The sequence below is a fragment of the Sander lucioperca genome, chromosome 9 (assembly GCF_008315115.2).
Source record: "Sander lucioperca isolate FBNREF2018 chromosome 9, SLUC_FBN_1.2, whole genome shotgun sequence".
NCBI classification, from domain to species: domain Eukaryota; kingdom Metazoa; phylum Chordata; class Actinopteri; order Perciformes; family Percidae; genus Sander; species Sander lucioperca.
In genome coordinates this window covers 14,966,707-14,994,529 of record NC_050181.1, presented here as the reverse complement: position 1 = coordinate 14,994,529, position 27,823 = coordinate 14,966,707, and the positions used below count along the sequence as shown (strand labels likewise).

The following is a 27,823-nucleotide window of genomic DNA, read 5'->3' as shown; positions in this document are numbered from 1 at the left end:
CAAATGTTAAAACGTGGGGTGGCTGGTTAAATAAAAGTAGAAACTTTTGTTTCTACAAATGAAGGAGAGGTTAGCCTTCTGTCCGTCTCTGTGCTTGAACTTTTAGCTTGTTGGAAAACGACCGATCGCTGCTATGGAGCAAAACCCTGAGCATGCAGCCCAAAAGTGTTAATCTAGAGTTAAGTATGCACATTGCACACTTAGACAACCGCTACAGTTACACTGGGGGGGGGGACATCAAATACACACCTCTGCTAGATCCAGCCCAGGATGAGAACTGTCACAGGAGAGAATAAGCCCAACACTAGTCTGAATCAACAACGTTTCATTTTTTATTTTAAAAACAAAAATTTATTTGTGCCTGTGCTGCCGGAGCTTCCGCCGGATGTCCCTAAGGGCTACATTTACATTGCTACGTTTGGGTTTAAAAACGAATATATTTTGCTACCTTTACACCTCACATTCACACTGCTCTGGCGTCTAGCCCCTAAAGCGGAGACATTTGAAAACACTTCTGACCCCGCTTTGGTTTGGAATCTCCGTGGTTGTGTTACGCTGACGCCAACGTTTGTGGACGCTGACGCCAACGTTTCGCCGCCTGATTGGGTCATGTCTCATTCTCTTGGACTAAGCTGCTAACGTTACCATGGCAACTACCAGCAACCTGTTTACCCCAGTATACGAGAACGTTGATGAGATATGCGGTTTGGGCGTGTTAGTTTACACGCAGATAAGGTTCCGCCGGATGTCCCTCACTTCGGCCAGATGTCCGTCCCCTTCCTCTTTCTTTCTGTTGGCATTCTAAACTCCGGTGGATTTCTGAGGACTATGATTAACTGCTCCTCAGATCTCTGCAGGGTAAATCCAGACAGCTACCTAGACTATCTGTCCAATCTGAGTTTTCTGTTGCACGACTAAAACAACCTTTGAACGTACACACGTTCCAACAAAACAAGTTCCTTCCCGAGGCTATTTTGCGGAGGTGCCGTGGCTCCGTCCGGGGCTTAGCACCGCCCATGACGATTGTGATTGGTTTAAAGAAACGGCAATAAACCAGAACACGTTTTTCTCCCATCCCGGAATGCTTTGTGGCCGAGCCAGACCCTCCTCCGCAGCGCTGTGGAGGAAGGTCTGGCAATGCAAGACTCGCCCAACACAGACCGTGTATAGCTTCAGGGCTCCTGAGGTTCAGCTAACCTGCTTCTACCTGCACCGCTGACCCTGCAGCAGCCACCACACAGCTCACTGACACTCAACCATCCGGGTTAACGTTGAGTATTTACCCTCCCCCCTGCTATACTGGAGCGCAGTGTTTCTGCCCTGTTCACCGATGCCTCTCCCAACAGCTCTTGTTGTTTATGGCAACCACAAGTTTGGTTTAGATTCATGCCTTGTCAGATAGCAAGAATTCCTGTTTCTCCCTCCCTCCCGACGCTGTCTCAGGAAAAGGTCAGCTTTTATTATCTTAAGCAAGTAAGAATTTTGTAGTATTTGTAGGTGCTGGGTGGTTTGGTTGCTATGACACATGGGGGGAACTGTATAAAAACATGACAACTCCAAAGTGCGGAGCGGTTCATCATGTGTAATTGAGCAACTTTTCATTCCCTGGATGGGCGCGAACATTTTTGCCGGATCATATATGTCTGCACAGCGTTGACCTGTCTGAGCGGTGCAGTAGGCCTCTGTTGTCATTTCTTTGCTGTGTTTGCCAGAATATCAAATTCCAGATTTTTGGTTTGTTTTTTTTAATTTAATTTTTTTTTATTTGTCCTCCTTTCTTTTGTCTCCGTCGATCTCTCGCTCTCTGTCAGGCAGCTGCAAGCCTCAACCAGCAGGCGTTTGTCTGAAAGTGATCTGTGTTTCAGGGTGTCAGCTTGACAAGGCTTTGCACATTATAAAGAATAGCAACTGTTGGCGAGGCCTTTGGGTCGGGGGCAAATTGACTGGTTTCTTAATCGTCTGAACCTATGTAGATTAGTGTCATCTTTTTGTTCAAGTGCAGCAGTATATCAGTCTTTTTCATAGTTCTAGAACGTTTCTGAAACAAAGGAACTGCATGGGAAAGAATGGGAATTCCAGTTGTTTTTAAAGATGTCTTTTAAGACTGAAGGATCTGATCCTGAAATGTCTTGTTTTGGTACAAAGATACAAAGAATGAATGCCAAAGAATGTTTTTTATTATCTACTTTGACAGACAGTCATAACTGGAAAAGAACATAAAGAAATTATTTTAGGAATAAATAACAATGCCTTTTAAAAACTGTTAAAGTGCTCATATTATGCTCATTTTCAGGTTCATAATTGTATTTAGAGATTGTACCAGAATAGGTTTACATGGTTTAATTTTCAAAAAACACCATATTTTTGTTGGACTGCACATTGCTGCAGCTCCTCTTTTCACCCTGTGTGTTGAGCTCTCTGTTTTAGCTACAGAGTGAGACATCTCACTTCTGTCCCGTCTTTGTTGGGAGTCACACATGCTCAGTAGCTAGGTAAGGACTACTAGCCAGTCAGAAGCAGAGTATGAGGGCGTGCCAGGCTAGCAGCTAGGCGAGCATTATAACGTGTGTTACAAAGTGACCACGTTTGTCTCTGAAGTAAAGGCTGGACTACAATAGAGCTGTTTGGAGCAGTTTGTGAACAGTGTTTTCTGTTGGAGATGGTAAGTCCCTTTGGGGTGGACTTTGGGCTTTTTCACTTTGTAAACTTATTACATGCACAAAAAAGATATATAACACAATAAAGGAAAGGGAAAAAGCCAAAAAGCATAATATGAGCACTTTAAAGCTCTAGTGCGTGGTTTCTGCCATACATACAAACATAGCCTTACTGAGAAATACAGAGAGAGTTGTGTGGAGCTGATAATTTTAATTAGCTTTGTAGCAACTAATTTGGCAATGGCTTGAATGTAACGGACGTTCATTAATATCAAAAAGTTACGCACTGAAGCTTTAAAGTGCAGCCACAATTTAGTAAAATAAAAACGGTATAAAACAGTAGTGCAACAGCAAGTGAAATTTGCAACACGAGTGCCACCCCATCGAAACTGAAGCCTTGCACACTGTACACATCGCTGTTTTACTGCTGGGATTTCCCAGTGTAAGATACTGCCAAATTGCTGACATTTTGCTAGCATTAGCTCTGACAAACGTTACACTCTCCGCTAGCAGACCAAACTGGAAATCAATTCTTTTTTTGCCGCTCTAAAAAACAGCTGTAGCTGGTGGCAGCACAGCACAACGACAAGAGCGGCGAAGAAGAACTGATTTCCGGTAAAACAGTCCTCAATTTCTACAACTTTTTATGTCATCAGTAGGATTGCCATTGAGAACTGGTTCCTACTTGGAACCTTTTTAAAAAATTATGATTTCAATGCGATGTTTTTTTTTTTATTATTATTATTGGAATTGTTATTTGGGAATTGAAATTTGGTTTTGAATCCGAACATCGGTTCCAAACCGCCACCGTACTTCCAGGTGCTTGTTGTGTTGCAGCCATGGAACACAGTAAACAGACCTCTAAAGTGTGGCTTTATTTTACTTTGAAAAAGCCTGGTAAAACTGTAAATCACCATTGGTCCATTCTGATGTACTCTCTATGGCTGGAACCCATTGGTTCCACCTCTGGAGGTCACATGGCCACACATACCCACCTAATGTCGCCTTGCTTACCGTTGCACACAACCATCCAGTGTAAGGTCGGCAGGTTTTAGAAGGATTTCTGGATTTGGATGTGTTGGCCAGACACATTCATTCATCTGGAAAGGAGACTCCTGCTGGCACTCCCCACCTGTCATAGACTATGATTTGACTTGGAGTAGAATATTTGTACTAGGGGTGGGGGTGGGAGGCAGTCAGGCTGACTGACTGACATGTGATGTGCATTCTTCTTAGAAAACAATTAGTTTTTAGTAATGTCTCATGATATATTGTCTCTAGAAGTGTATTATTCAACTTTTGTTTTTCTTAAAGAAGTACTCAGTACTTCAAATGGAATCGGCACCCATGTACCGTGAAAGAATTGAATGGGGACAAAAGCATATCGTCCCAGCCCTAATTTGTACTCATCACATTAATGGTAACAGTTTTAATAGCATAGGATCCCAAATGAGTTTCTTGCCCTGGAACACTTAAAAAAAAAAAAAACCACAATCTTGTCATGTGAAGATCTTTCGGGAGGTTTTTAACCCTAACCCAGCTGCTGCACATCTTGCATCTTGCATGTGCTCCGCTCCGGGTTCGTGAGCTTAAAGTCATAAAGACGAGGCGAGGAGCAGCCATAATAAACACGTCACACTGACTGACAGCTTGTAACTATTGGCTACAGTGCTGAAATCCTGTATGCCTGGAATTTGTGTGCGCCCGTATTTCACCTCCCAAGAATTCAGGGGAATGGCAGGTGCAGCCAAAAAAAGGCCATGCTCACCAGTGGACACAGACACACACATGCAGACATGAAAACACAGAGGCCCTCATTTATCAACCTATCGTAGAAACCAGCGCAGGCATGAGCGCAGAAGTCATCTTACTACAGGCTTTACGTGTGATTCATGAAATGTTCGTGTCGCACCAATCGGAGCGCAAGAATGGTCGTACATTGATAAATGCAGCGGCTGGAAACAATCGTAATTTAAATATCACGCCCCAATATATTCTCGGTTTTGAGGCCTCGCCCCTACAATTAATTAGTTAATGTGAAAACAATAAGTAGAAGCTTATGGTTTGTCTTCGTACTAACATGTAACATCCAGACGTGGCTGATCATATACGTGATGCCATATGCTTACTGTAGGTACACAAAGATGGAAAGAAATGCATAATAGAACTCTACATGGCAGTTACTACACTTGTGTTGCCATGAAATGTCCAATGTCTCTGTCTCTCTGCTGATAATGAGAGGAGTGTGTCCCCGGCTGACCTCCATTTAAACGTCTTTAAACAGCACAGGCCTGTTCCAGTGTTTATTGGAGGCCCATTAGAAACGTGATGCCCTGTGAATCACACTGTGTTAACTGCTGCTGCAGTTCATGTACCTCAGAACATCTAGCTGTCCTGTAACTTCTTATCCACACTTGTATATCTGCGTCCTAATGCAACATTGGCCTTCAGATTTGGTTTCCTCTGAGAAATTCTATTTTAAGATTTCCTTTGTTCATTTCTTTTCTGTCCCATTTCTTTGAGGCCAGTGCGGTCCGCTGTTAAAAGCCGTCCCTGTGTATTGAGTTATAGGTTTACAAGAGTTTACACTGATGGATTTTATTGCTTGTTTACAGAACCGCTGCTCCTCTAATTTTATCCTCATTCATTTTCAGGGCTTTTTGTTAGACAACCCAAATGTCCTATGCTACTTAAAAGGCTCTATTTAGACTTTTATTGTCTGCACACGAATATAGGTGCACTTTAAGAGTCCATATTCAAGCATTAGAAGTGTTTATTGAACTGTCTCTACTTCACAAGCTGTTAACACTGATTTAGTTTTATCCCCTACCCCCTTTTGCGTTTATTTAATATTTACAGTTATATTAATGTCATCCTACCATACACTTAGGCTCTCTTTGCGGGATTGTTAATACCTCTCTCAGTTTGCTGCTTGCTGCTATGCTTTGCAGCCATAAGAGCCTTTTGAATAAATATACACACACAAGCCTACTTATCAGGCACAGTGCAGTGTCTTTCTGCCTTTCCAGCGCTGGTAGTCTGGAGCTATTTCACGGCTAGGTCGAGCCTCTAATTGTGTGCAGCGTTCCAGCGAGGCACTAATCAGGCCGAGGCGGGCCCAGGAGCCTGGCGGTTGACACTAATTGCTCCTGCCCTCGACTTGAAGGCCTTGTTCATGAAGTATTTACCCGCCCGTCTGTTGACAGTTAACCCCCCCCCCCACCACTGCCGCTTTGAACCCTCACCCTGAACCCCGCCGGCACACATACACACTCCTGTACAACAACACACACATACAGACTCGTGCACGTTTATTGGCAAGTATGGTCACATTTAGTCACAATGAAGAAATATCCACCTCAACATTTTATGTTCCCTGGTTTTTATTCATTTTAAAGTGGCCATATCATGATCATTTTCAGGTTCATAATTGTATTTTGAGGTTGTATTAGAATAGGTTTACATGATTTAATTTTCAAAAAACACCATATTTTTGTTGTACTGCCCATTGCTGCAGCTCCTCTTTTCACCCTGTGTTCAGGTCTCTGTTTTAGCTACAGAGTGAGACCTCTCACTGCTGTAACATCTTTGTTGGCAGTCGCACATGCTCAGTAGCTAGGTAAGATCACATCATCTAGCTAGCTGTTTGTTTCTACAACTTCAGTCAGTACAAGGCAGGATTAGCCGGGAGACTTCTTCTAAACGAGGGCGCACTTCCAACTTTGCGTGGAATACCTGCAGAACAGTAAGTAGTTCTTTTGTAGATTATGGTGAACTAGTGTGTGTTGTAGCAGTGTTTTGCCATTCAGAACGAGCTAGTATGCTACGGTTAGCCACCTTGTTTCGGCTAAAAAGCCCTGCCGATTTTGAACAGCTCACCCAGAGACTGAAGGCAGGACACATTCAGAAACCAGACATTCCCAAATCCCAGAAAAAGTGATTGTTTTTTTCATAATATGGGCACTTTAAAAGAAAGATTCACAATATTACATCTACTCTGGTTTAAGTTTTTCTTTTGGGGTAATTTTTCAAACAACTTCCATAAGACCTTGACCTTTGAAAATACCTCAAACCTGGCAGATAATTTTATTTTTGAAAAAAGAAGAAGGGGAATTTAAGAAGAAAAATGAGACAGAATGAATTAAGAAGGACACTTTCTGCACAAATGATACGCCTGGGAGCGCCCTGGTGGCTCACCTGGTTGGGGCGTGCGCCCCATGTGCCGAGGCCCGTTCCTCGCCGCGGCCCTGTGCTGCATGTCATCCCCCTCTCTGTCTCCACTTTACTGTCTTCAGCTGTCCTATCGAATAAGGGCCATAAAGGCCAAAAAATAGTAAAAAGTAATATAATATAGTACCCACTAGGGCTGCACGATAAGAGGAAAATATGCGATAACGTTGTTGAATGTCGCGATAACGATATAACTTGCGATAAATAAACAGATATTAAAATGTACTCAGTTCTGCGTTTCCGCTGCTTTCAGTATTCTGCTAAAATACAACAAACTGCTTGTTGAATTTAATACAAATGAAAGGAAATCATTTCCAGCATTCTTTTACTGAACACATTGAATGTTGAATTGAATATAAAAGGCACCACAAAATGTGACAGTTAAGTTGGTGTTGAAATAAAATAACGTCCTTTTTATCTGAGACAAGACTGAGTAAAAATGCGGTCGATTTTGTGACGAGACCGAATACAACAGTGCCAAGGTTTGTCAACACAGCTCCGCCGACCGGAAGTGCACGCAAGCCGCTTTAAGACCATAAACAAAGTGGGATAAAGAGAGGAAGGCTAACGTTAGGCTGACTCCTTATCGGCTATGACTACGCAGCATTTTCCTCGCCAGTTTACGGTCTTTAGCAAACAAAAGGGATTAACTTTGGCTGCAGATCGTTAAAAACATGGTAACAACAGCGCTGCGCCACAGCATGTGCGGACGACGAGTGTGACGCCACGAAAGGGAGACACACAAGTGTACAGTATATCATAGCGTTACGCAGTTGTCTTATTACTCATGGACCCTCCCCCTCTCACACACATTGGTCAACTCTGACAGACTCGTTCTCTTCTCTTTGCAGGTCGCACACGCGCGAGTACTTGTAAAAAAAATAAAAATAAAAATACTCGCACGGTCTCAAAAAACGGTCGCAAAATGCCATTTGGTCGCAGTCTGGAGCCCTGATTGTGCAGCCCTAGTACACACACATCTTTCACTCCATACACACGTTTCTCACTGATATGCTCACATATACTAACAGCCTCAATACTCCGTTTGACGGGTTGTTTTATGTGGGTTTTGGCAAGCAGCTGTTGTCCCCTCTTCCTGGTGCTGCGTCTGCGTGCTGCGTCTTTTAGTGGTTTTGGAGTAATGGGCCGTGCCAGCCTACTTTCACCTCTGGCTGTAGCCTTTCAGAAATGTTATAAAACACTTCTGCCTTTACACTTCGTACACATCAGGTGCTTTCAAGCGCACTCTTTCTTGCCTTAAAGCTCAAAATCATACATAGCTGAATATCTTACAGTGAAATCTCAGACCACCACAAATTGCTCACGCACACACATACACACACACACACACACACACACACACACACACACACACACAGAGAGCTTACCCTCACACACACTCCCCACAACAGTCCCCAACTGCCTCTCTGTTTCTCAACTCTGTCAGCACAGTGCTGAGTGAGCGGCTGGCGGTCTGTGTTTACCTTATTAATTAGCCCAGTGATCCTGAAACACTCTCCCTCTGGTAAAATAGAATAACACTGAAAGGTTAGTCAGGGCCGGGGGGAAAAGGGAAAGAAAATAAGAGAGAGGGCAGAAGCCAGGGAAAGAGAGAGAGAAGAGATAGAAAGTTGGATGTAGAGAGCGAGAGAGAGTCTGTATTTCAAGTTCTTTTCTTTTTTTTTTTTTCTTTTTTTTTTTTTCGCGTCATGAGTAGAAGTGATCCGAGAGCTGGGGAGGAAAGCTGACGCAGTGGGTTGTCATCCTGCTGAATGTAGAGCCTCTGTGATCATCAGTCAACACTACCTCTCCCTGTTGCTAACTAGGCCTACACAATATATAGTTTTTATAACTGCATCGCGAAAGTCTGCGACATATCGCCAAAGACACGTGTGTTTTTAGTTGAAAGAAAATATCTGCAGAAAACTGCACTTTATAATGTAACTGTCATTCTTTTTTTAGTGGTGCCTTTTTATATTCAATTTAATGTTCAACGTGTTCAGTAAAACAATGTTGGAAATGATTTCCTTTGCTTTGTTTTAAATTAAACAAGCAATTTGTTGCAAGAATACTGAAAGCAGCAGAAATGCAGAAGTGAGTTCACTTTAATATCTGTTATTTTATTGCAAGTTATATCGTAATAGCAATATTCAACAACGTTATCTCATATTTTCCTCATATCTTGCAGCCCTATTGCTAACTGCCTACCACCCATCTCTGGTGTTTTATTTACCATTTTTGAATTTATTCCCAACGTCTGATGGTGTTCTATCCTTTGTTTATTTCTTTTTTTTAATGGACTAAAGGCATTGAGCCCAAGATAAAAGTCTCTTAAGTTGAATTCAAGATCTGAATTCATCTCCTGCAACTGCTACGAAGAAGTCACCTGGGTTTTATGAGAACGGGATAAGTTATGCTATAGACTATAGACTTGATGGATTCTTGATCTATTCATCTTTGTTGTTAAAAATTCGGCAGCGAAATGGTCGGCTTAGGTATGCTGCGCCGCATCTTTCCAATTGGCTTGAAATTGATTCCTATTGGAGCGCTGCAGACCAAAATTCAAAACAGACCTTCAGTAGACAAATAGATAATGCCTGAAAGTGCTTTTGGGAAATCCATTCCAACTATTTCCCAGTAAACTCGTCTCTTCCATTTTTGGGCCATATATTTGGGCCAGGTCTGCAGTTCAAGGCCCTACATGGAAAGCCCAGAGACAGAGCACAGAGGAAAGAATTACATTAGCAATACAGATTTTCCCCTTGGCTACTAGTTCAAAGGAGGACAGGGAAATGTGGTTTTCATTAGGCATTCTTGCTTTAAACCAGGTCAAAGGTCACTTAAGGAGGAACTCGTCATATTTTTATAAACAAGAATAATTCAATATTTGAGAACATGAACAAGTCTCCTAGAATACAAAACCAGATTCTAATCAATAACGTTATCAAGTAACCTTTTCATATATATCACATATGTATCTCTAGAATAGCAATGTTTGTGTCTGATTGCCACTTTACATCTGGCTGTCATATTAATGTGTCCAGTGAAACTTTTAAGGGATTTACAGCTTTCCTAACCCACCCCCGTGGAGTAAAATTCTCACCAATAGCTCCAGTTCATGTGTGCCTCCCATTACCACTAATTATAGCATTCCGCAGATTTGACTTTGACGGCAAAACGGGCAAAAATACGACAACAACCTCTCTGGGCCCTCTGGCCAGATTGCTTAAATCACAGCACTAATGTCCTGAGTGCTAATGACCTGATTGGCTGCACCAGAGGCCGACCTCAGAACTCACTTCCTGTTCCTCTGTGATAAATTAAGGCCACTTTTTCTACGGTGGGCATGTGAATCTGTAATACACTGAGAAATGTACTTAAAATCTTTTTAGCTTTTAGTCAAGACTATTATATTGATTTTATTATAATAAAGCAGACCATATATCCGTACAAATGTCTTTTCTGGCCAAGTTTGTCCATTCTAATCCAAGGATGGGCGGGTCTGGGTGTTTTAATTAAAGCCATCACAGTGAAGTGAAGAATCTATTCTACTTTCTCCTCTACCTTGTCAACTTAAAATCTTCTACCATTGAAAATAGCTATATTGAGCATCAAAGGACTGCTAGTACTATTCAATTCAATTTTATTTATAGTATCAAATCATAGGAAGAGTTATCTCAAGACACTTTACAGATAGAGTAGGTCTAGACCACACTCTGTAATTGACTTAATTAAAGACCCAACAATTCCCCCAGGAGCAAGCATTTAGTGCAACAGGGGCGAGGAAACACTTTCTTTTAGGCAGAAACCTCGACAGACCCTAAATCTTGGTGGGCAGCCATCTGCCGCTGCCGTTTGGGACACAGAGACACTGATACAGATATATAGAAATATGATTCATAATAATTATAGCAGCTGGTATGATGAACAGTGGCAATTATAATAACAATAAAGATGATGGAACTATGACTAGAAAAAATAGTTCAGGGCGTGGTAGGGCATAGCAGGGCATAGTAGGGAGTGGTGGGGCGTAGCAGGGCATGGTAGGGCGTAGCAGGGCGCAGTAGGGCGTAGCAGGGCGCAGTAGGGCGTAGCAGGGCGCGGTAGGGCATAGCAGGGCGCGGTAGGGCGTAGCAGGGCGTGGTAGGGCATAGCAGGGCATAGTAGGGCATAGAGGGGAGTGGTGGGGCGTAGCAGGGCATGGTAGGACGTACCAGGCGCTGTAGGGCATAGTAGGGTGTAGCAGGGCGCAGTAGGGCATAGCAGGGTATGGTAGGGCGTAGCAGGGCGTTGCAGGGCGTGGTGGGACATAGTAGGACATAGTAGGGCATGGTAGGGCGTAGCAGGGCATGGTAGGGCGTAGCAGGGCGTGGTAGGGCGTACTAAGGCATAGCAGGGCATGGTAGGGCGTACTAAGGCGTAGCAGGGCATGGTAGGGCAAAGTAGGGTGTAGCAGAGCGTGGTAAGGCATAGCAGGGTGTGGTAGGGCATAGCAGGGCGTACTACCACACTGCTTCCCTTAAAGGCAGGGTTGGTAATGTTGAAAAGCTAACAATAGTTTGAAAGTAGCATCTCCTCAGGTCTGCGTCCCCTGCCCTCGGGCGTTTTTACAGGATTACAGCAGCTACAGATGACGGATCTTTTTCATTTTTTCAGAGCCCATAAGTTATTTATTGCTGTTGGCTTGTAAAGAGCATTTCAAACTATATTACATAGAAAAAAGTCTACATTGGAAATAGTTACCAACCCTGCCTTTAACCTGGGACACACACTATGTTTTTTTAAAAGTTCGCCGACCCCATCTAACTAATTAGCATATTGAGCTTTAGCAGATTTGTGATGCATCACAGTATCTATTGGCTCCTTGTCACTCTCCTCCCTCTGTATGCTCGCCACATACACTAGTTCTCACATCCCCCCCCGACCCATCTAGCCCATATCATTTATCTCCTGCAGCCCCGCTGTGATCAGGTGGCCATATCTGATTCTCCCCCTTCCTCTTCTTCCCTTCTCTTCCCCTCCGCCCGGGGCGTTTGCTGCTCCCGGCATACCGGATGCTTCCCCACCGCTCCCAGGAGGAGCTGACCACAAGTCCAGATAGATCCTGAGCAGCTGAAGGCTTCATATTAGGGCTGCACAATATGAGGAAAATATGCGGTATGCGATAACGTTGTTGAATATGACGTTAACAATATTACTTGCGATAAACAGATATTGAAGTGTACTTAGTTCCGCATTTCTGCTGCTTTCAGTATTCTGCTAAACTGCACCAAACTGCTTGTTGATTTTAAACCAAATGAAAGGAAATCATCTCCACAAAAAAAGAATGATTGTTACATTTTAAAGTGCAGTTTTCTAATCCTATTTTCTTTCAGCTAATACAAAAAATTGTGTAGTGTCTTTTGCGAAGAAGGATGAAAAAAAGATATATTGTGCAGCCCTTATTCATATGCATATGCATCTGCGTGTGTGTGTTGGTCAAACCCTCCAGTATCAGCAGGCCACACTACAGGGATACAATCAGGGCTTGACATGAACTTTTTTGCTCACACAGACCAGATGTCCTGCTAAATTGTCCTGCTGCGCGCTCTCTCTGTACTTCTTCTACAAACCATTACCTTACACAGTCTACGACCTGTACAGACGCAACTGTTGCCTCGGCCTGCCATGTCGCATGCGCACGCTGAACGGAGCTCTGGGGATTTTTTAAGGAATTGCAGCGGCTTGCTGGTCTGATGTGGTCTGATGTACCGACAAGAAGCAGTTGGTTGAGTCATGAATACGCATTGTGGAAGTAGCTTACGTGCTAACGCTGCTGCAGTGATGGCTCAACCAGCTCCTTCTTGTCGGTTATTGGCTGGGACACAGTTTGTTATGGTTCGTGGGGCAGGTTGGCGCAGTTTGTTTTTGTTGCTGTTTGTGGAGCCTGAGCTGTCTTCAGAGACCGCGTTTTTTACAGTGTGTTCAGGGGACAGGCAGCTAGCGGATAGTGAGGAGATGTTTGCTGTATGTAACGAAAAATGTTGTAGCCTAAAAAACGCGTCACATCACTTAGAGCACCTTTAACAATATAAAGGCATGCCACCTGCCAAAGTGGCTAGTGAGAGTGACTGTGTTACCCGCCACTGCCGAAATCTACCTGCATTTGGCGGGTTGGCAGGTGCTAATGTCAATCCCTGGATACAACACATAAGAAAATAAAATCTCACTAATATGTGTGTCTTTGTGTGATTGATGAGACTAGATAGAACAGGTTTCTGTGAGCTTGTAGTGCAGTTCTCATGTAGCTTCATGGGTTCAGGTTCATATTGCGGTTCAAGCTGACATCCCATTCAGATTTGGTTTGGGTTCAGTCAGCAAATCAAGACAGGGGATTATGAAGAAAAGATGTCCACTCTTGCTCAAACGTCTCTGCAGATCTGTTTTTTTTTATCGGCTGTTGCTTTTGACTTCAAAATGTAAGCCTGATTTATCTTCCTCTTTTTGTTTTTCAGCCCTCCAAGGCCCTTTCGATTCCCCAAAAGGTGAGACCTGCCAAAAACTGTTGCGCTTGTGTTGATGTTCTGGATTGGAAAACTCTCTCCTCCTCCTCATCCTCCCTTTTATTTGTGTCATCTATCCATCAGTGCTCCTGGGGAGCCGTCATTCCTCAGTAGTGAGTCATGAGAGTTATGGATGGGAGTCATGCGTCTCTCTCTGTACCTGGCCTCTGTTAACGGGCAGCTTGGATCTCCTTATCTCTCCGTTCCACTGCAGTAAACCCTGCTGTCACAAACCTAATCCAGGAGACTGTTTGTTTAATAGAGTGTTACAGCTTTTTCAGGGCTTTCAGAAAGGTTCAGGGAGCAAAATCCCAAGTCTTATGAGTTTTGCATAAGGATGGAGACTCAATATACACACCAAAAAACACAGACCGCTACTACCACTATTTCTAATCAAGCAAATGCCTTAAACAGAGCAAAGATGGAGTAGGCTGTATCTTAACATTTTCCATTTCCTTCTTTTGTCCCCTTTTTCCTTCAACTGTAAGAAGTCGATCCTTTTCTCACCAATTTTAATGACTCATCAGCCAAATGGCGATCGTGTGCCATCTCATGGGTTCTACTCGCTAAGTAATAGGGAATTTGCTAAATCAAAGCATAACTTTTATTCAGACTCAAACTTTATTGAGTTTTAATTTTTACAGCAAACAAACAGAGGCAAAATTAAAATACACAACCGTATTGTGTTGATAATGAAATATCAGAGTGAGGGCACTAAAATAAGATAATAAGGATAGAATTATACTTAAAAAAAAATAAATAAATAAAAATTTAAAAATAAATAAATAAATAAATAAATACAATAGAATAGACAGTCTATGACAAGAAAAATTAGACCATGCACGACATGTTAAGCAGTCTTTCCAGGAGACTACCAAAACACTGTTGCGTGTCCATTGATTGTCAACTTTTATTAATTTTGGTCATGTAGTGGCCAATCAATTTCCCACGTTTCTTTGTCTTCAGTTTCTCTTTCTATGTACATAATTGGAGGCGTATTTTATATGGCAGTGTTTCTCAAATAGGGGTACGTGTACCCCTAGGGGTACGTGTAGCCCTAGGGGTACTTTGGAGGACTGCAGGGGGTACGTGATATTTTTTGCAAAATGTTTTTCAGTTACAAGGCTGTAGTTAATTCTACTGTCTTTTTTTTCTTCAAAGTTTTTGTCACTTTTTTCGAAGTTTGTCGCTTATTTGAATATTTTTGTCACTTTTGTCGCCCTAGTGTTGCCTTCCTTCTTTCTACTGTTTATTTTTTTTCGAAGTTTTTGTTACTATTTTCGACCTATTCTTGCCTTGCTTCCTTCTTTTTACCGTCTTTCTCCAAAGTTTTTGTTGCCTTTTTTCTTAAGCATTTAAATGGTTTCCAGGTACAAGGCTGTTGTTTAGTAAATCTATCGCTGACATCGCTGTATTGTTCCTCTTATTATAGACTTTTTTTTTTTTTCTACCAAAAATTATTGGCGCTGGTACATGGCTTAAAAAAACTGTTCCAAGGGGGTACTTTATTGAAAAAAAGCTTGAGAACCACTGCTATATGGAATTAATATATATTAATATATATGGTCATTTCGTTTTGTTTTTCATCCTGGACCCTACTTTCCCATGCATTGATGTCTAAGTGACTAAGGTGAAGGGGGGGTAGCTTGTTTCTGCAGCGGTCTTGCTTAACGCTGGACCAATTTCAAAGATTGTTGAAGTCACTTAGACACCGAAACATGGGAAAATAGGGTCCAGGTTGAAAGTTACCCTTTAACATTCGTCTCAATCTGAAAAACTTTGAGTAAGCTGTCATCACTGTGTTCACTAACTTAACGTCTCCTCCTTGTTTCCAGCTATGCTGAGCTGATAGCTGATTGGCCAGTGGTGGTGCTGGGGGTGTGCACAGTGCTCATTGTGGTGTGTGCCCTGGTGGGCATCCTGGTGCCTGACCTGCCGGATTTCTCAGACCCGCTGCTGGTGAGGACAGACCCACGATGGTCTCCTGTTAACACAACGCTTCCAGATAACGAGCCTCCCCCAGACCTGAACACAGGGTTTTTCCTGCACAGAGGAATTTTTTGATATACAATTACATTGTCTGCACCACAAAACATAATCCAGAATGGTTTGACACATAGGGCCCTATCTTGCACCTGGCACAGCGCAGCACAGCGCAAAGCCCGACGCAAGTGTCTTTGCTAGAATCGTTTAGAATCGTTTGGAGGATTTGGTTCCAAATCTGATCATGGGTTCCAAATTTAACATGCGCAAGTTTTGGTTTCCGTAGCAGCCAGGCGCTTGTTGTGTTGCAGCCTTGGAGCACAGTAAGCAGCGCTCTAGTCTGGCTTTATTTTACGTTGAAAAAGCCCGGTAAAACGGCAGCCCACCATTGAATCAAAATAAAACTTTCCTCTTATTTGTGAAATAAGCATGTGACCTGTTTCAACTCCACCCCTCAAAGAATCGGAATCAAGAATCGATAAGAACCGGAATCGAAAGGAAGAATCGCAATTGGAATCAGAATCGTTAAAATCCAAACGATGCCCAACCCTACGCGCCATGCGCTTTACGCCGTGTGATTAGATGGTTAAAATAGGGCCCTTAATGTCTTTAACAAATATTTAACGATATTGCACTGTTCCATATTGCAATTTTCGATAAAATTGCAAGTAATTGTGCAGCCCTAGTATCAGTTCCATCTGGCTTTCCTTGAATACAGAGTAGGTGTGGTTCTGTTTATGTGTTGAACTTAGGAGTAATGTTGACTGCCCAGCTCACTTTGAAAGTGATCCAGTTGTAGATATGTGACAGCCTTCCTGCTACGCCTCCATTAGCTCATAACAGCAATGTCGCAAAGTGATTTTTAAAATGTCCTCTACTATGAGTAAGCATGTACGTTTCAAGTTGAATGGATAGCTACTGTATGGTGACTAAAATGGCCAACTTGCATCGTTTATACCATCACTTTACATCAGAACTGTGTAGACCATAACTTGCTTCCTTTATCTAAACTTGTTTTGCTCATCGCTGCTTTTCTTTCTTCCCAAAAGGGGTTTGAGCCACGGGGAACAGCCATTGGGCAGCGACTGGTCACATGGAACAACATGGTGAAGAACACCGGCTACAAAGCCACACTGGCCAACTACCCCTTCAAATACGCTGATGAGCAGGCCAAAAAGTAACTTCACACACATTTCTTACACTATCCACACAAATTGACACACTTTCCTTCTCTTTTTTTTTAACCAAGAAGCTGATTGACAGTTTTGGAAAGTACAGAATTATGAAATACAATTTCCAGTAGGGATGCACCGAGTTATTGGCCGAACATCTGTATCGGTTGATATTTGCCTTGTTGACTTGCAATCGCCTATCGGCAAATAAGATGACATTCACTGATTGCAGTGACAGATGTATTATCTGTTGTGTTGTTGTGGTAAAAGGCTTTAAAAAAATATATTTTTCATTTGAAAGAAGGTTATATTAAAGGTTGTTTGTATGATTACATTTGTGCACATTCAAAGATGGCGTAATGAAGGGCTGTATGACTTTAAAACAGTTCAGTTCTTCTTTATTCTAACGATTTCTTTGTTTCCCTGGCACAAAAGTAGAGTTGTTCTGATAGCGATGCCAGTATCAGAAAAGCCTCCGATACCGCCTAAAATGCTGGTATCATTATCGGCAAGTATGCAAGTCTATGCACCCATCCGATACCATGTAATTTAGCCCGAAAAAAATATACTTTACAGTAGTTTATTAATGTTCTTTTCCCGTTATGACTGACATAGTAGATAATAAAAGAAAGTTGTATGGCATTCATGTTTTATAAAGGGGTTAACCTGAGCCAGGACATACAACAATGAGAGCAATCATATCCCATCCATACAGGGTTAGTATTATACAGCTGTTAGAAAAAATAATAAATTATATATATATATATATATATATATATATATATATATATATATATTTTTTTTTTTTTTTTTTTTTATAAACGCACTGGTATCAGATGGGTTTTATTTTCACAGTAACAGGGCTACAAATCAACCGCAGTACAAACGAAAGCAAAACAGTCTTGTTATAAATGGCTGCTAGAATGTAGCCTCGCAATGCCAGCCCACTATTTCATTTCTGTCACAGAGGGGGCGAGGGGGAGCCAGGGTTGGAGACTGGTGATGGCGGGGGGGCGGGGGGGGGGGTACTGTTGACAGACATGCTGAAAAGTCTGAATCCCCTCTTGAAAGAAAAGGGGAGCAAAGTAGAGATCTGTCCATCCACAGGGTGATCTGCTGTGTTCTGTCAGTGGGAGGCTGTCCACTAATCAAGAGCCTATCTTTACATGTTTCTGTCTGTCTCTGTGACTGTCTGTCTGTCTCCGTTTCTGTCTGTCTCTGTTTCTGTCTGTCTCTCTGTCTGCTGTCTGTCTCTGTTTCTTTCTGTCTCTCTGTCTGTCTGCTGTCTGTCTCTGTGACTGTCTCTGTCTGCTGTCTGTCTCTGTTTCTTTCTGTCTCTCTGTCTGCTGTCTGTCTCTGTGACTGTCTGTCTCTCTGTCTGTCTGCTGTCTGTCTCTGTGACTGTCTGTCTCTCTGTCTGCTGTCTGTCTCTGTGACTGTCTGTCTCTCTGTCTGCTGTCTGTCTCAGTGACTGTCTGTCTGCTGTCTGTCTCTGTGACTGTGCACTCTTCAGGCCAAATCACTACTCATATCAGATTAGTTTTTCCAGCTTCTATCAATGTTAACCAGGGTTGATGCCAACATATTTTGGCTGTATTTTCCTTTGTTTAGCCTGAATTTAGGCATCACCAAACTAACTTTAAATTGTTGGTTTGTCTCACATGGACATCTAAATCATGACCATTGTCTCTGATGAATGATGTTGTCATTGCCGTGAGGTCATACCCCTCTGACTCAGATTTTGTATCCTTTATCCATGTGGTTAAAAAAACCTGCAGCTCCATTCTGCTGATTAGAAAATGGATCCTTTGAGCTGCAGTCTGGATCTTCCTCTCCGTCTCCTGCTGTGTCTGTGGCTGCCTTTGTCTTCCTTTCTGTCTCGCTCAACGCGTCTGTCTGCAGATGTAATTGTGTACTTACGTGCGTACGAGAGGCCTCTGCTGCTGTCAGCAAGCTTCCCTGCCTCATCCCCTCCGTCTGTCAACCCCTCCGTCTCTCTCTGACAGCCACCTGATTACTCTGCCTTCCTGTTTCTAGCAGAGGACGTGGCCCAGAAAAAAGAAATTAAAAAACCCACATACACACGGAAAGAAGGCCTGTCTGAACCATAATCCTCATTCGCTCGCTGGCATGTAGGCGCTGCACTACTCAGAAAAACATGGCCACAGTATCGTTCTTGCAACAGAACTCATAAACAGCAGGGCTGGGCGATATGGAGAAATTCACAGAATATCACCGTATTCTTGACCAAACGCATCGATGGCGATTCTGTAGGATTGACAATTGGTGCTTTCACAAAATATTTTCACAATGACATTTCAAATAAATAATCATCAATTATGTGGATACAAAGAATAAGTGGTTAAAGGCAAATAATAGAATTGCGTGAACAGTCTGGTAAATTCAGAAAATGACATCACTTAACTGTAATGGAAAAGACATCACTTATTATATTATTATATTACCATATCCAAAATCTAAGACCATATCTAGTCTCATATATCGATATAATATCAATATATTGACTAGCCCTGATAAACACACACAAAACATACATATACGCCAAAGACTTGTCTATTTTTTTGGAGTCTTTTTTGTTATTCAGTTCTGTGAGCAGATATTGTTCTATTTCTTTTCTTTTCTTTTCTTTCTTACTTTTAGTTGTATGTCATGAAATGTTTTAATATTGTCCCCCCCCCACACACACACACACACACACACACACACACACACGCAAACGCACATGCATACACAATCTATCTTGCAACCTAATTGCTGTAAACCTCAAAGAACAAAATAAACACAGTATAAGACTTAAGATTTGCTGCCAAATGCTTTAATCATCAGCTCATCAAAGACTCATTGAGAAGCGCTATCACACTCTTGGTAAACAATGTCTGGCTGTTAACTGAAGACTTTGGTTGTTTTTTCAAGCATGAAATGAATTGCCATGTTGTTTTTTTCCCCAAAGTTTCCATATTGGCTGATTGAGTTAAACATACATCTAAGTATCTAAGTAATGTAGACGCTGCTAATCTTTTTGAATTGTTTTGCAGTCACCAAGAGCCCAGGTGGCCCGAGGACCACTTTGATCGAGACAAACGGCAAGCAGAGTGGGACTTCAGTAAAGAGTTCTTCTGTGACGTGCCAGGTAAGATTGGGAATACAGAAATGACACCAGTCCAATTTAGACCAGACGATGAAGACTACCAAACAGCTCTCTCGCCTCAGTACAACACATTATAAATGATAAACACTGGTATGATGAGAAATATGTAGATAATAGTACTCTTTTAATGGGGATTTATTTTGAGTGGAATTCAAATGAAAAGTCTTTATGAAAGAGGTTGGCTAATTTAAAAAGGCACTGCGTACCCAAATAGGCTCAGGTATAGCTGCATAGCTTTTGCATTAGAAAGAGCTTTTATTTTCAGCCTCAAGATCTTTGTTAGTCAGATGGTAAACTTGTCTTTATCTTATATTTCCTAACATGTATTAATAAAGTTCATCTTTATATACTTTATAAATGTATACACGTACATATTTACTAAGGCAAATTTGAAAACCTTGTATTGGGCTATTTACCTCAGTCAGATGAAATCGCCATGTCTCTCTTTAAATATTTGTAAAACGCACAGACAGACGTAAAGGGTGACCAATAGCATTGATTTATGAAAGAAAATGACGAAATGACTACATTCCTTTGAAATTCAGTCTGCACACACCTATATTACTTCATTCATATTTTATTTGTTTATACTTTAACCCTTTATCTTAATTTGCAATTTTCTTTCTTTTGTCTTAGATTCAGACTTTGCTTTTACTTGTGTGTTTTTCTTTTTCCTTTAGTTATTTATTGAGCTTAGTTGGAGGTGCCTGAGGCCTAAGATTTCCAACTAGTTCTGTTAAGGTTGTGCATATGACAAATAAAGAACCTTGAACCTTAAAAGTAAACCTCTTTTCATTGCAGGTGACAGTTATTCTAGACTGGTGTTCACATCAGCTGATGGGAAGAACCTGTGGAGTATTCAGGCCATCAAATCCATGTGCAATCTGGACAACACAAAGGTCTGTATAAAGAACAGCACAATCCTCAAGACTGGGAATGATGAAATGGCAGTTGTTGACATTAATTTAGTCAGATGCTTTTTGGCTCTTGTGGGGGGCAATAATTAAATCCCCCTTCCAATACCATATTGGTTTAGATATAGTGCCATTCGACCAGCCATGCAAAAACACTTATTTATGCACTTCAATGTCCATTGGCAAAAAATCATAATGAAATGGCAGCGCTTTCAAGCCGGAGAGCCAAGTTCACTTTGCGGCAAAAACTAAATACTGTGTGTGAGTGTTTTAACCACAATCTTTTTCCTAAACTTAACTAGTCGTTTTGGTGCCTAAACTTAACTATCATCGCCGCATGACGCTCATGTTTTCTGGCTAAACTCCACTACCGTGGCCCCTGAGAGGGCCGTCATCTGGCGGTGCCTGTAAACAACCGCCGCTGGTAGCCGGCGTCCCGGAGCTCTGTAGCGGCTAAATACAACCAGCAACTGCTGCTCTGATTTTATCGTTCTGTGGCACTATGTGTTCACGTTACAGCGCTTTACTTAGTTTAAAATACTTCTATTATAGGTATATAATAGCCTATGGTCTATTGGTGAAGTAGCATTGATCACTTTGAGGGGGGGGATACATTTTGTCCCCACCAGGGATCCAAATTATTCAGCAGAGGCAGGGATATGTAGACCAGAAAGGGGGAAATCCCACGCATCCCACCGGAAAATCGAACCCTGGTCGTACGGACAAATAGTCTGTTGGAAATTGTTTATTAATTTTTCTATATAGTATACAGTGAGGAAAATAAGTATTTGAACACCCTGCTATTTTGCAAGTTCTCCCACTTAGAAATCATGGAGGGGTCTGAAATTGTCATCGTAGGTGCATGTCCACTGTGAGAGACATAATCTATCCAGAAATCACAATGTATGATTTTTTAACTATTTATTTGTATGATACAGCTGCAAATAAGTATTTGAACACCTGAGAAAATCAATGTTAATATTTGGTACAGTAGCCTTTGTTCGCAATTACAGAGGTCAAACGTTTCCTGTAGTTTTTCACCAGGTTTGCACACACTGCAGGAGGGATTTTGGCCCACTCCTCCACACAGATCTTCTCTAGATCAGTCAGGTTTCTGGGCTGTCGCTGAGAAACACGGAGTTTGAGCTCCCTCCAAAGATTCTCTATTGGGTTTAGGTCTGGAGACTGGCTAGGCCACGCCAGAACCTTGATATGCTTCTTACAGAGCCACTCCTTGGTTATCCTGGCTGTGTGCTTCGGGTCATTGTCATGTTGGAAGACCCAGCCTCGACCCATCTTCAATGCTCTAACAGAGGGAAGGAGGTTGTTCCCCAAAATCTCGCAATACATGGCCCCGATCATCCTCTCCTTAATACAGTGCAGTCGCCCTGTCCCATGTGCAGAAAAACACCCCCAAAGCATGATGCTACCACCCCCATGCTTCACAGTAGGGATGGTGTTCTTGGGATGGTACTCATCATTCTTCTTCCTCCAAACACGGTTAGTGGAATTATGACCAAAAAGTTCTATTTTGGTCTCATCTGACCACATGACTTTCTCCCATGACTCCTCTGGATCATCCAAATGGTCATTGGCAAACTTAAGACGGGCCTTGACATGTGCTGGTTTAAGCAGGGGAACCTTCCGTGCCATGCATGATTTCAAACCATGACGTCTTAGTGTATTACCAACAGTAACCTTGGAAACGGTGGTCCCAGCTCTTTTCAGGTCATTGACCAGCTCCTCCCGTGTAGTTCTGGGCTGATTTCTCACCTTTCTTAGGATCATTGAGACCCCACGAGGTGAGATCTTGCATGGAGCCCCAGTCCGAGGGAGATTGACAGTCATGTTTAGCTTCTTCCATTTTCTAATGATCGCTCCAACAGTGGACCTTTTTTCACCAAGCTGCTTGGCAATTTCCCCGTAGCCCTTTCCAGCCTTGTGGAGGTGCACAATTTTGTGTCTTTGAACAGCTCTTTGGTCTTGGCCATGTTAGTAGTTGGATTCTTACTGATTGTATGGGGTGGACAGGTGTCTTTATGCAGCTAACGACCTCAAACAGGTGCATCTAATTTAGGATAATAAATGGAGTGGAGGTGGACGTTTTAAAGGCAGACTAACAGGTCTTTGAGGGTCAGAATTCTAGCTGATAGACAGGTGTTCAAATACTTATTTGCAGCTGTATCATACAAATAAATAGTTAAAAAATCATATATTGTGATTTCTGGATTTTTTTTTTTTAGATTATGTCTCTCACAGTGGACATGCACCTACGATGACAATTTCAGACCCCTCCATGATTTCTAAGTGGGAGAACTTGCAAAATAGCAGGGTGTTCAAATACTTATTTTCCTCACTGTATGTACTGTATTCAAAGATTTGTGTTTTTAAAGGAGCCATGCTTGTAATTTCATTGCGTCATGCTTTACATATTTCCATGTTTTCCAGAATGACAAGAAAAGGAATCGTGAATCTTATTATCCGTCTCTGTTCCCAGGTACGTTCCCATCGGGACTACTGGAGTCTCTGTCAGCGCACCAACGACGCCTCCTGTTGCCCCAGCTGGACTCTCGGGAACTACATCGCCGTCCTCACCAATCGCTCGTCCTGCCAGAAGATCACGGAGCGCGACGTGTCGCACACGCTCAAGATCCTGCGCTCGTGCGCCAAGTACTACCACAACGGCACGCTGGCGCACGACTGCTGGGACATGGCGCTGCGGCGGAAAGACCAGCTCAAGTGTGCCGGCGTGCCGCGGAAGTGCACCAAGTACAACGCCGTCTACCAAATCCTTCACTTCCTGGTGGACAAAGACTTCCTGAGTCCCAAGAGCCTGGAGTTTCCTCCGCCCGTGCTCAGATCCAGCATGCTCTTCTCCCCCACGGAGAAAGGAGAGTCCATGATGAACATCTACATCGACAACTTTGAGAACTGGAACTCGTCGGACGGTATCACCACGGTGTCAGGGATCGAGTTTGGCATCAAACACGACCTCTTTCAGGACTACCTCCTCACGGACACAGTCTATCCCGCCATCGCCATAGTGATCGTCCTGCTGGTCATGTGCGTGTACACGCGCTCCGTTTTCATCACCCTCATGACGATCATAGCCATCATCAGCTCCCTGATCGTGTCCTACTTCCTGTACCGGATGGTCTTCAACTTTGAGTTCTTCCCCTTCATGAACCTCACGGCGCTCATCATCCTGGTGGGCATCGGCGCCGACGACGCCTTCGTGCTCTGCGACGTGTGGAACTACACCAAGTTCGACAAGCCGCACGCCGAGCTGTCGGAGACGGTCGGCGTGACGCTGCAGCACGCCGCCCTGTCCATGTTCGTCACCAGCTTCACCACGGCCGCCGCGTTTTACGCCAACTACGTCAGCAACATCACCGCCATCCGCTGCTTCGGCGTCTACGCCGGCACCGCAATACTGGTGAACTACATTCTCATGGTGACGTGGCTCCCAGCTGTGGTGGTGCTGCACGAACGCTACCTGCCTAACATGTTCCCCTGCGCCAAGCCTGCGCACCCGCAGCAAGGTATCTGCACCCAGACGTTCTGGGCAGGACTTTGTCAGAAGGCCGACAAATGCCTGTTCGCCGTCTCCGAGGCGTCGCGCATCTTCTTCGAGAAGGTGCTGCCCTGCGTCGTCATCAAGCTGCGCTACCTCTGGCTCTTCTGGTTCCTGGCCATCACGGTGGGCGGGGCCTACGTGGTCTGCGTCAATCCCAAGATGAAGTTGCCGTCTCTGGAGCTGGCCGAGTTCCAGGTGTTCCGGTCCTCGCACCCGTTCGAGCGCTACGACGCCGAGTACAAGAAGCTGTTCATGTTCGAGCGGGTTCACCACGGCGAGGAGCTCCACATGCCCATCACCATCATCTGGGGCGTGACGCCCGTGGATAACGGCGACCCCCTGAACCCCAAAAACAAGGGCAAGCTGACGCTGGATAGCAGCTTCAACATCGCCAGCCCGGCGTCCCAGCTGTGGATCCTGAGCTTCTGCCAGAAGCTGAGGAATCAGAGCTTCGTCTTTCAGTCCGAGGAGCAGGACTTCACCAGCTGCTTCATCGAGACATTCAAACAGGTCAGCACTGCATGTGTGCTATGTATATACTACAGTGTTTTCCCTTGTTGGAAGACTTAGGTGCATGTATTTGGTGAAAGGGGTTTGGGCTTCCTTCCTCAAGAAAATGGCACGGTTCACAAAACCCACGGTTCGGTTCGTATCACGGTTTTAGGGTCACGGTTTTCAGTTCTGTACGGTTCTTGTTATTTTTTCTTTTAATCTTTAACACTCCAGAAATATACTTCAGCATTTGATATTTAACTTAATTATCCACAATGTAGGATACAGTATTAAATAAAAATAGTTATATCATGTAATCATGCACAAACTGAATTTGACTTGACTTTAAGCACATCATTGGGACCATCTCTGAGGAAAGCTAGGTGAGATTTTGATACAGCAAGAGGGAAGACGATGATGATTTCAACAAGCTTTTCATTTATTTGGCAAAAAAAGAGAATGTGTATTGCCATCTACAGGAACTTATGTGCCTTTTCAGCACACGAAGATTGAAATATTACAGAATATCAATTGAAATAACTTGCATTTATCAAACTGCCAACTTCAGTGTAGCTCTTACAAAAATTGTATCCTTTAAAAGAAAAAGAGGAACTCTTAAAGCTCCGTCTTTTGAATAAGTCAGAATACGTTTAACATAAAAAAAGTTGCGATTTTCTTTTGTATAGTTCTTTAAAAATAAAAAAGGAAACTTGTTTTGGGGAGAATAAAATTACTTTAGGCTGAGTTTTCCTAGTAACCTTACCAAAAAGGCTCAAGATGCTGCAAATGTTGATGAATGAAAATGGCTGGTGGATTTGAGACAAAAAATAATAATTTATGAATGAATCAAATTTGAACATATGTGTCAGTGGCTTGTTGATCTTTACATTGTTAGTTAATTTCTTATCCTGGGCTGGGACAAACGGTTCATACGGTTTGATAAAGTACTTTTTGGACTTTAACTTATCACTGCACTTACAATAACGAGCGTAGCTGTCCTCAATTTAGGTCATCCTGTACGTCTCATCGCCGGTTTTTCCTGCATCCACCGTGTGTGATTGTCTGTGTTTGTGTGTGTGTGCGCGAGCGAGTCAGTCGCGGGGGGAACTCAGCAGCCCCACCCGCTGCAGAGAGCCAACAGGATTGAAACAGCAGCCGCTTCAGCAGCTTTAGAGTGGGTTGTTGGTAACTTGTCCACACCTCTTCTTTTGCGCGAAAGGGAAACGTACTGTCTGAGGTCACATACGGGCACCTGGCGGGCACGAAGCTACATTGTGCGTGCGTCGAACCGTGCGACGCACACGCGCTCCAAACCAAACGGTTCGGATGTTTTTTCATGAACTGTGCCACCCCTAGTTTTTCAATTTAAAAAAAAAAAAAAAAAAAGAAAAAAGCAATTTCCCCATAGATTTTGAGTCTCTGGGTTTTTGCGTCTCATTCCATCAGTTAATTGAGTAATCGGATAAGAAATACTTGGACATCAAAACTTGGAAAAAAAAGATTCATGGACATAAAATTAGTAAACGCCCCCGAGTGCAGGATGAGTCATCAAACCTTTAAAACCGTTTCACAGGTAGAGAACAGACCGTGATTATAATGTAAAAATACTCAAAATTGATTTTTTTTATTATTTTTTTTTTTTTATGAATATTTGGCATAGAACAATAGATAAATGATCATTTATCATAGGGACATAGGGTTGACAATGCATAGGGCAGTTCATATATATCTGACTGCTTGAATTAGTTGATGAAAACCGTGTGTAGCAATATGTAATAATACTGAGGAGGCGACGCATCGTGATATCGATTTGAATCGCCGACAGGATAATAGTAATCGAATCGTGAGACCAGTGAAGATTCACACCCCTAACGTAGTTTAATGTCTGCAGATCTGTCTAAAGTGTCACTGAATTAGAGCAAAAACTTTGACCCTTGTGTTACATTTAAAATTAGAACTTTTTTTTCAACACTTTTGTCATTTTTCTCGATGTTTTTGTTGTTTTTTCCAACATTTGGGTCACTTTTTTCAACGTTCTTTTATAAAAAAAAACTTCAAATATTCTATAGAATTGAATAAAACACCCACATTCAATGAAAGTAATGAACTGATCATTTATTTTACTTGTGAAGAGCGTTGCATGGAACCATCCACGTTATTCTTTTACGGACAATTTGGTTAATAGAAACCCAAATTTCTGACTTTTTGAAAAATGGGTCAAATTTGGCCCGAGGACAACAGGAGGGTTAAGTGTCGCTGGACATAACTAACTTTAACCTGCCACTTATTTTGCCAGTGGATGGAGAACCAGGACTGTGAGGAGGCGTCCGTCTACCCCTGCTGCAGTCAGTCCACCTTCCCCTACAAGCAGGAAGTCTTTGAGCTGTGCATCAAGAGAGCCATCATGGAGCTGGATCGGAGTACCAACTACCATCTGGACAGCAAGACGCCCGGCCCACGCTTCGACATCAACGACACCATCAGAGCCATAGTGTTAGAGTTCAAGAGCACCTACCTCTTCACCCTAGCCTACGACAAGATGTTCCAGTTCTACCGCGAGGTTTGTACTAACAAAAGTGTTTATAGCCTTTTTTGCCACTATTAATTCTAGATATAATTTAGATTGGATGTATGTCATTGTATTGTATCCTCCATTTTGTTGTATGTCCATGTACAAGACATTCTGGCATGGTTTAAAGGGTGACCACTGTTTTTTTCAACCTGGACCCTATTTTCCTATGTTTTTGTGTGTAAGTGACTGATGACAGGGAACAACAATCTTTGACATTGGTCCAGTATTAAGCGAGATCGCTGCATTCAGCAGCGGCAAAACAAGCTACAATGTAAGTTAATAGGGCAATTGTCCAGCTTGTATTTACCTTCACAAAAGTGCTCGTTTTGCCACTGACAGGCTCAGATTAATATTCTAAGTGTCTGACATGGATGGGTTGGGTGGGTTTAGTGAACGCAATTTGCAGATGTTTTTAGGTTTAAAAAAAGGATCTTACTCTTTAACAGAAAGGTCGACCTCCTTAGAAATCCTTTCCATAATGTTGTCAGGCACTTAGAATATTAATCTGAGCCTGT

General features: G+C 42.7%; 1 protein-coding gene and 1 long non-coding RNA gene across 5 annotated transcripts in view; one reads left to right on the top strand and one right to left on the bottom strand.

Annotated features, from left to right (window-relative positions):
• LOC116047011 overlaps positions 1 to 27,823 on the bottom strand; it is a 204,357-nt gene that overhangs the window by 92,674 nt on the left and 83,860 nt on the right. Inside the window, exon 2 of the long non-coding RNA XR_004104292.2 lies at positions 11,631 to 11,639. This is a non-coding gene — a long non-coding RNA (uncharacterized LOC116047011). The remainder of the gene's footprint in view (positions 1 to 11,630; positions 11,640 to 27,823) is intronic.
• Positions 1 to 27,823, top strand: part of disp1 (dispatched homolog 1 (Drosophila)) — a 142,639-nt gene that overhangs the window by 111,253 nt on the left and 3,563 nt on the right. For all 4 annotated transcript variants that reach the window (XR_004104289.2, XM_031295490.2, XM_031295491.2 and 1 more), the window contains 7 exons: positions 13,382 to 13,411; positions 15,265 to 15,388; positions 16,462 to 16,589; positions 19,641 to 19,735; positions 20,555 to 20,652; positions 23,165 to 24,754; positions 27,033 to 27,296. Coding sequence is in view for 3 of the 4 variants with exons in the window: in XM_031295490.2 (XP_031151350.1) it covers positions 13,382 to 13,411; positions 15,265 to 15,388; positions 16,462 to 16,589; positions 19,641 to 19,735; positions 20,555 to 20,652; positions 23,165 to 24,754; positions 27,033 to 27,296 (2,329 nt within the window). In the remaining variant the exon portion in view is untranslated. The remainder of the gene's footprint in view (positions 1 to 13,381; positions 13,412 to 15,264; positions 15,389 to 16,461; positions 16,590 to 19,640; positions 19,736 to 20,554; positions 20,653 to 23,164; positions 24,755 to 27,032; positions 27,297 to 27,823) is intronic.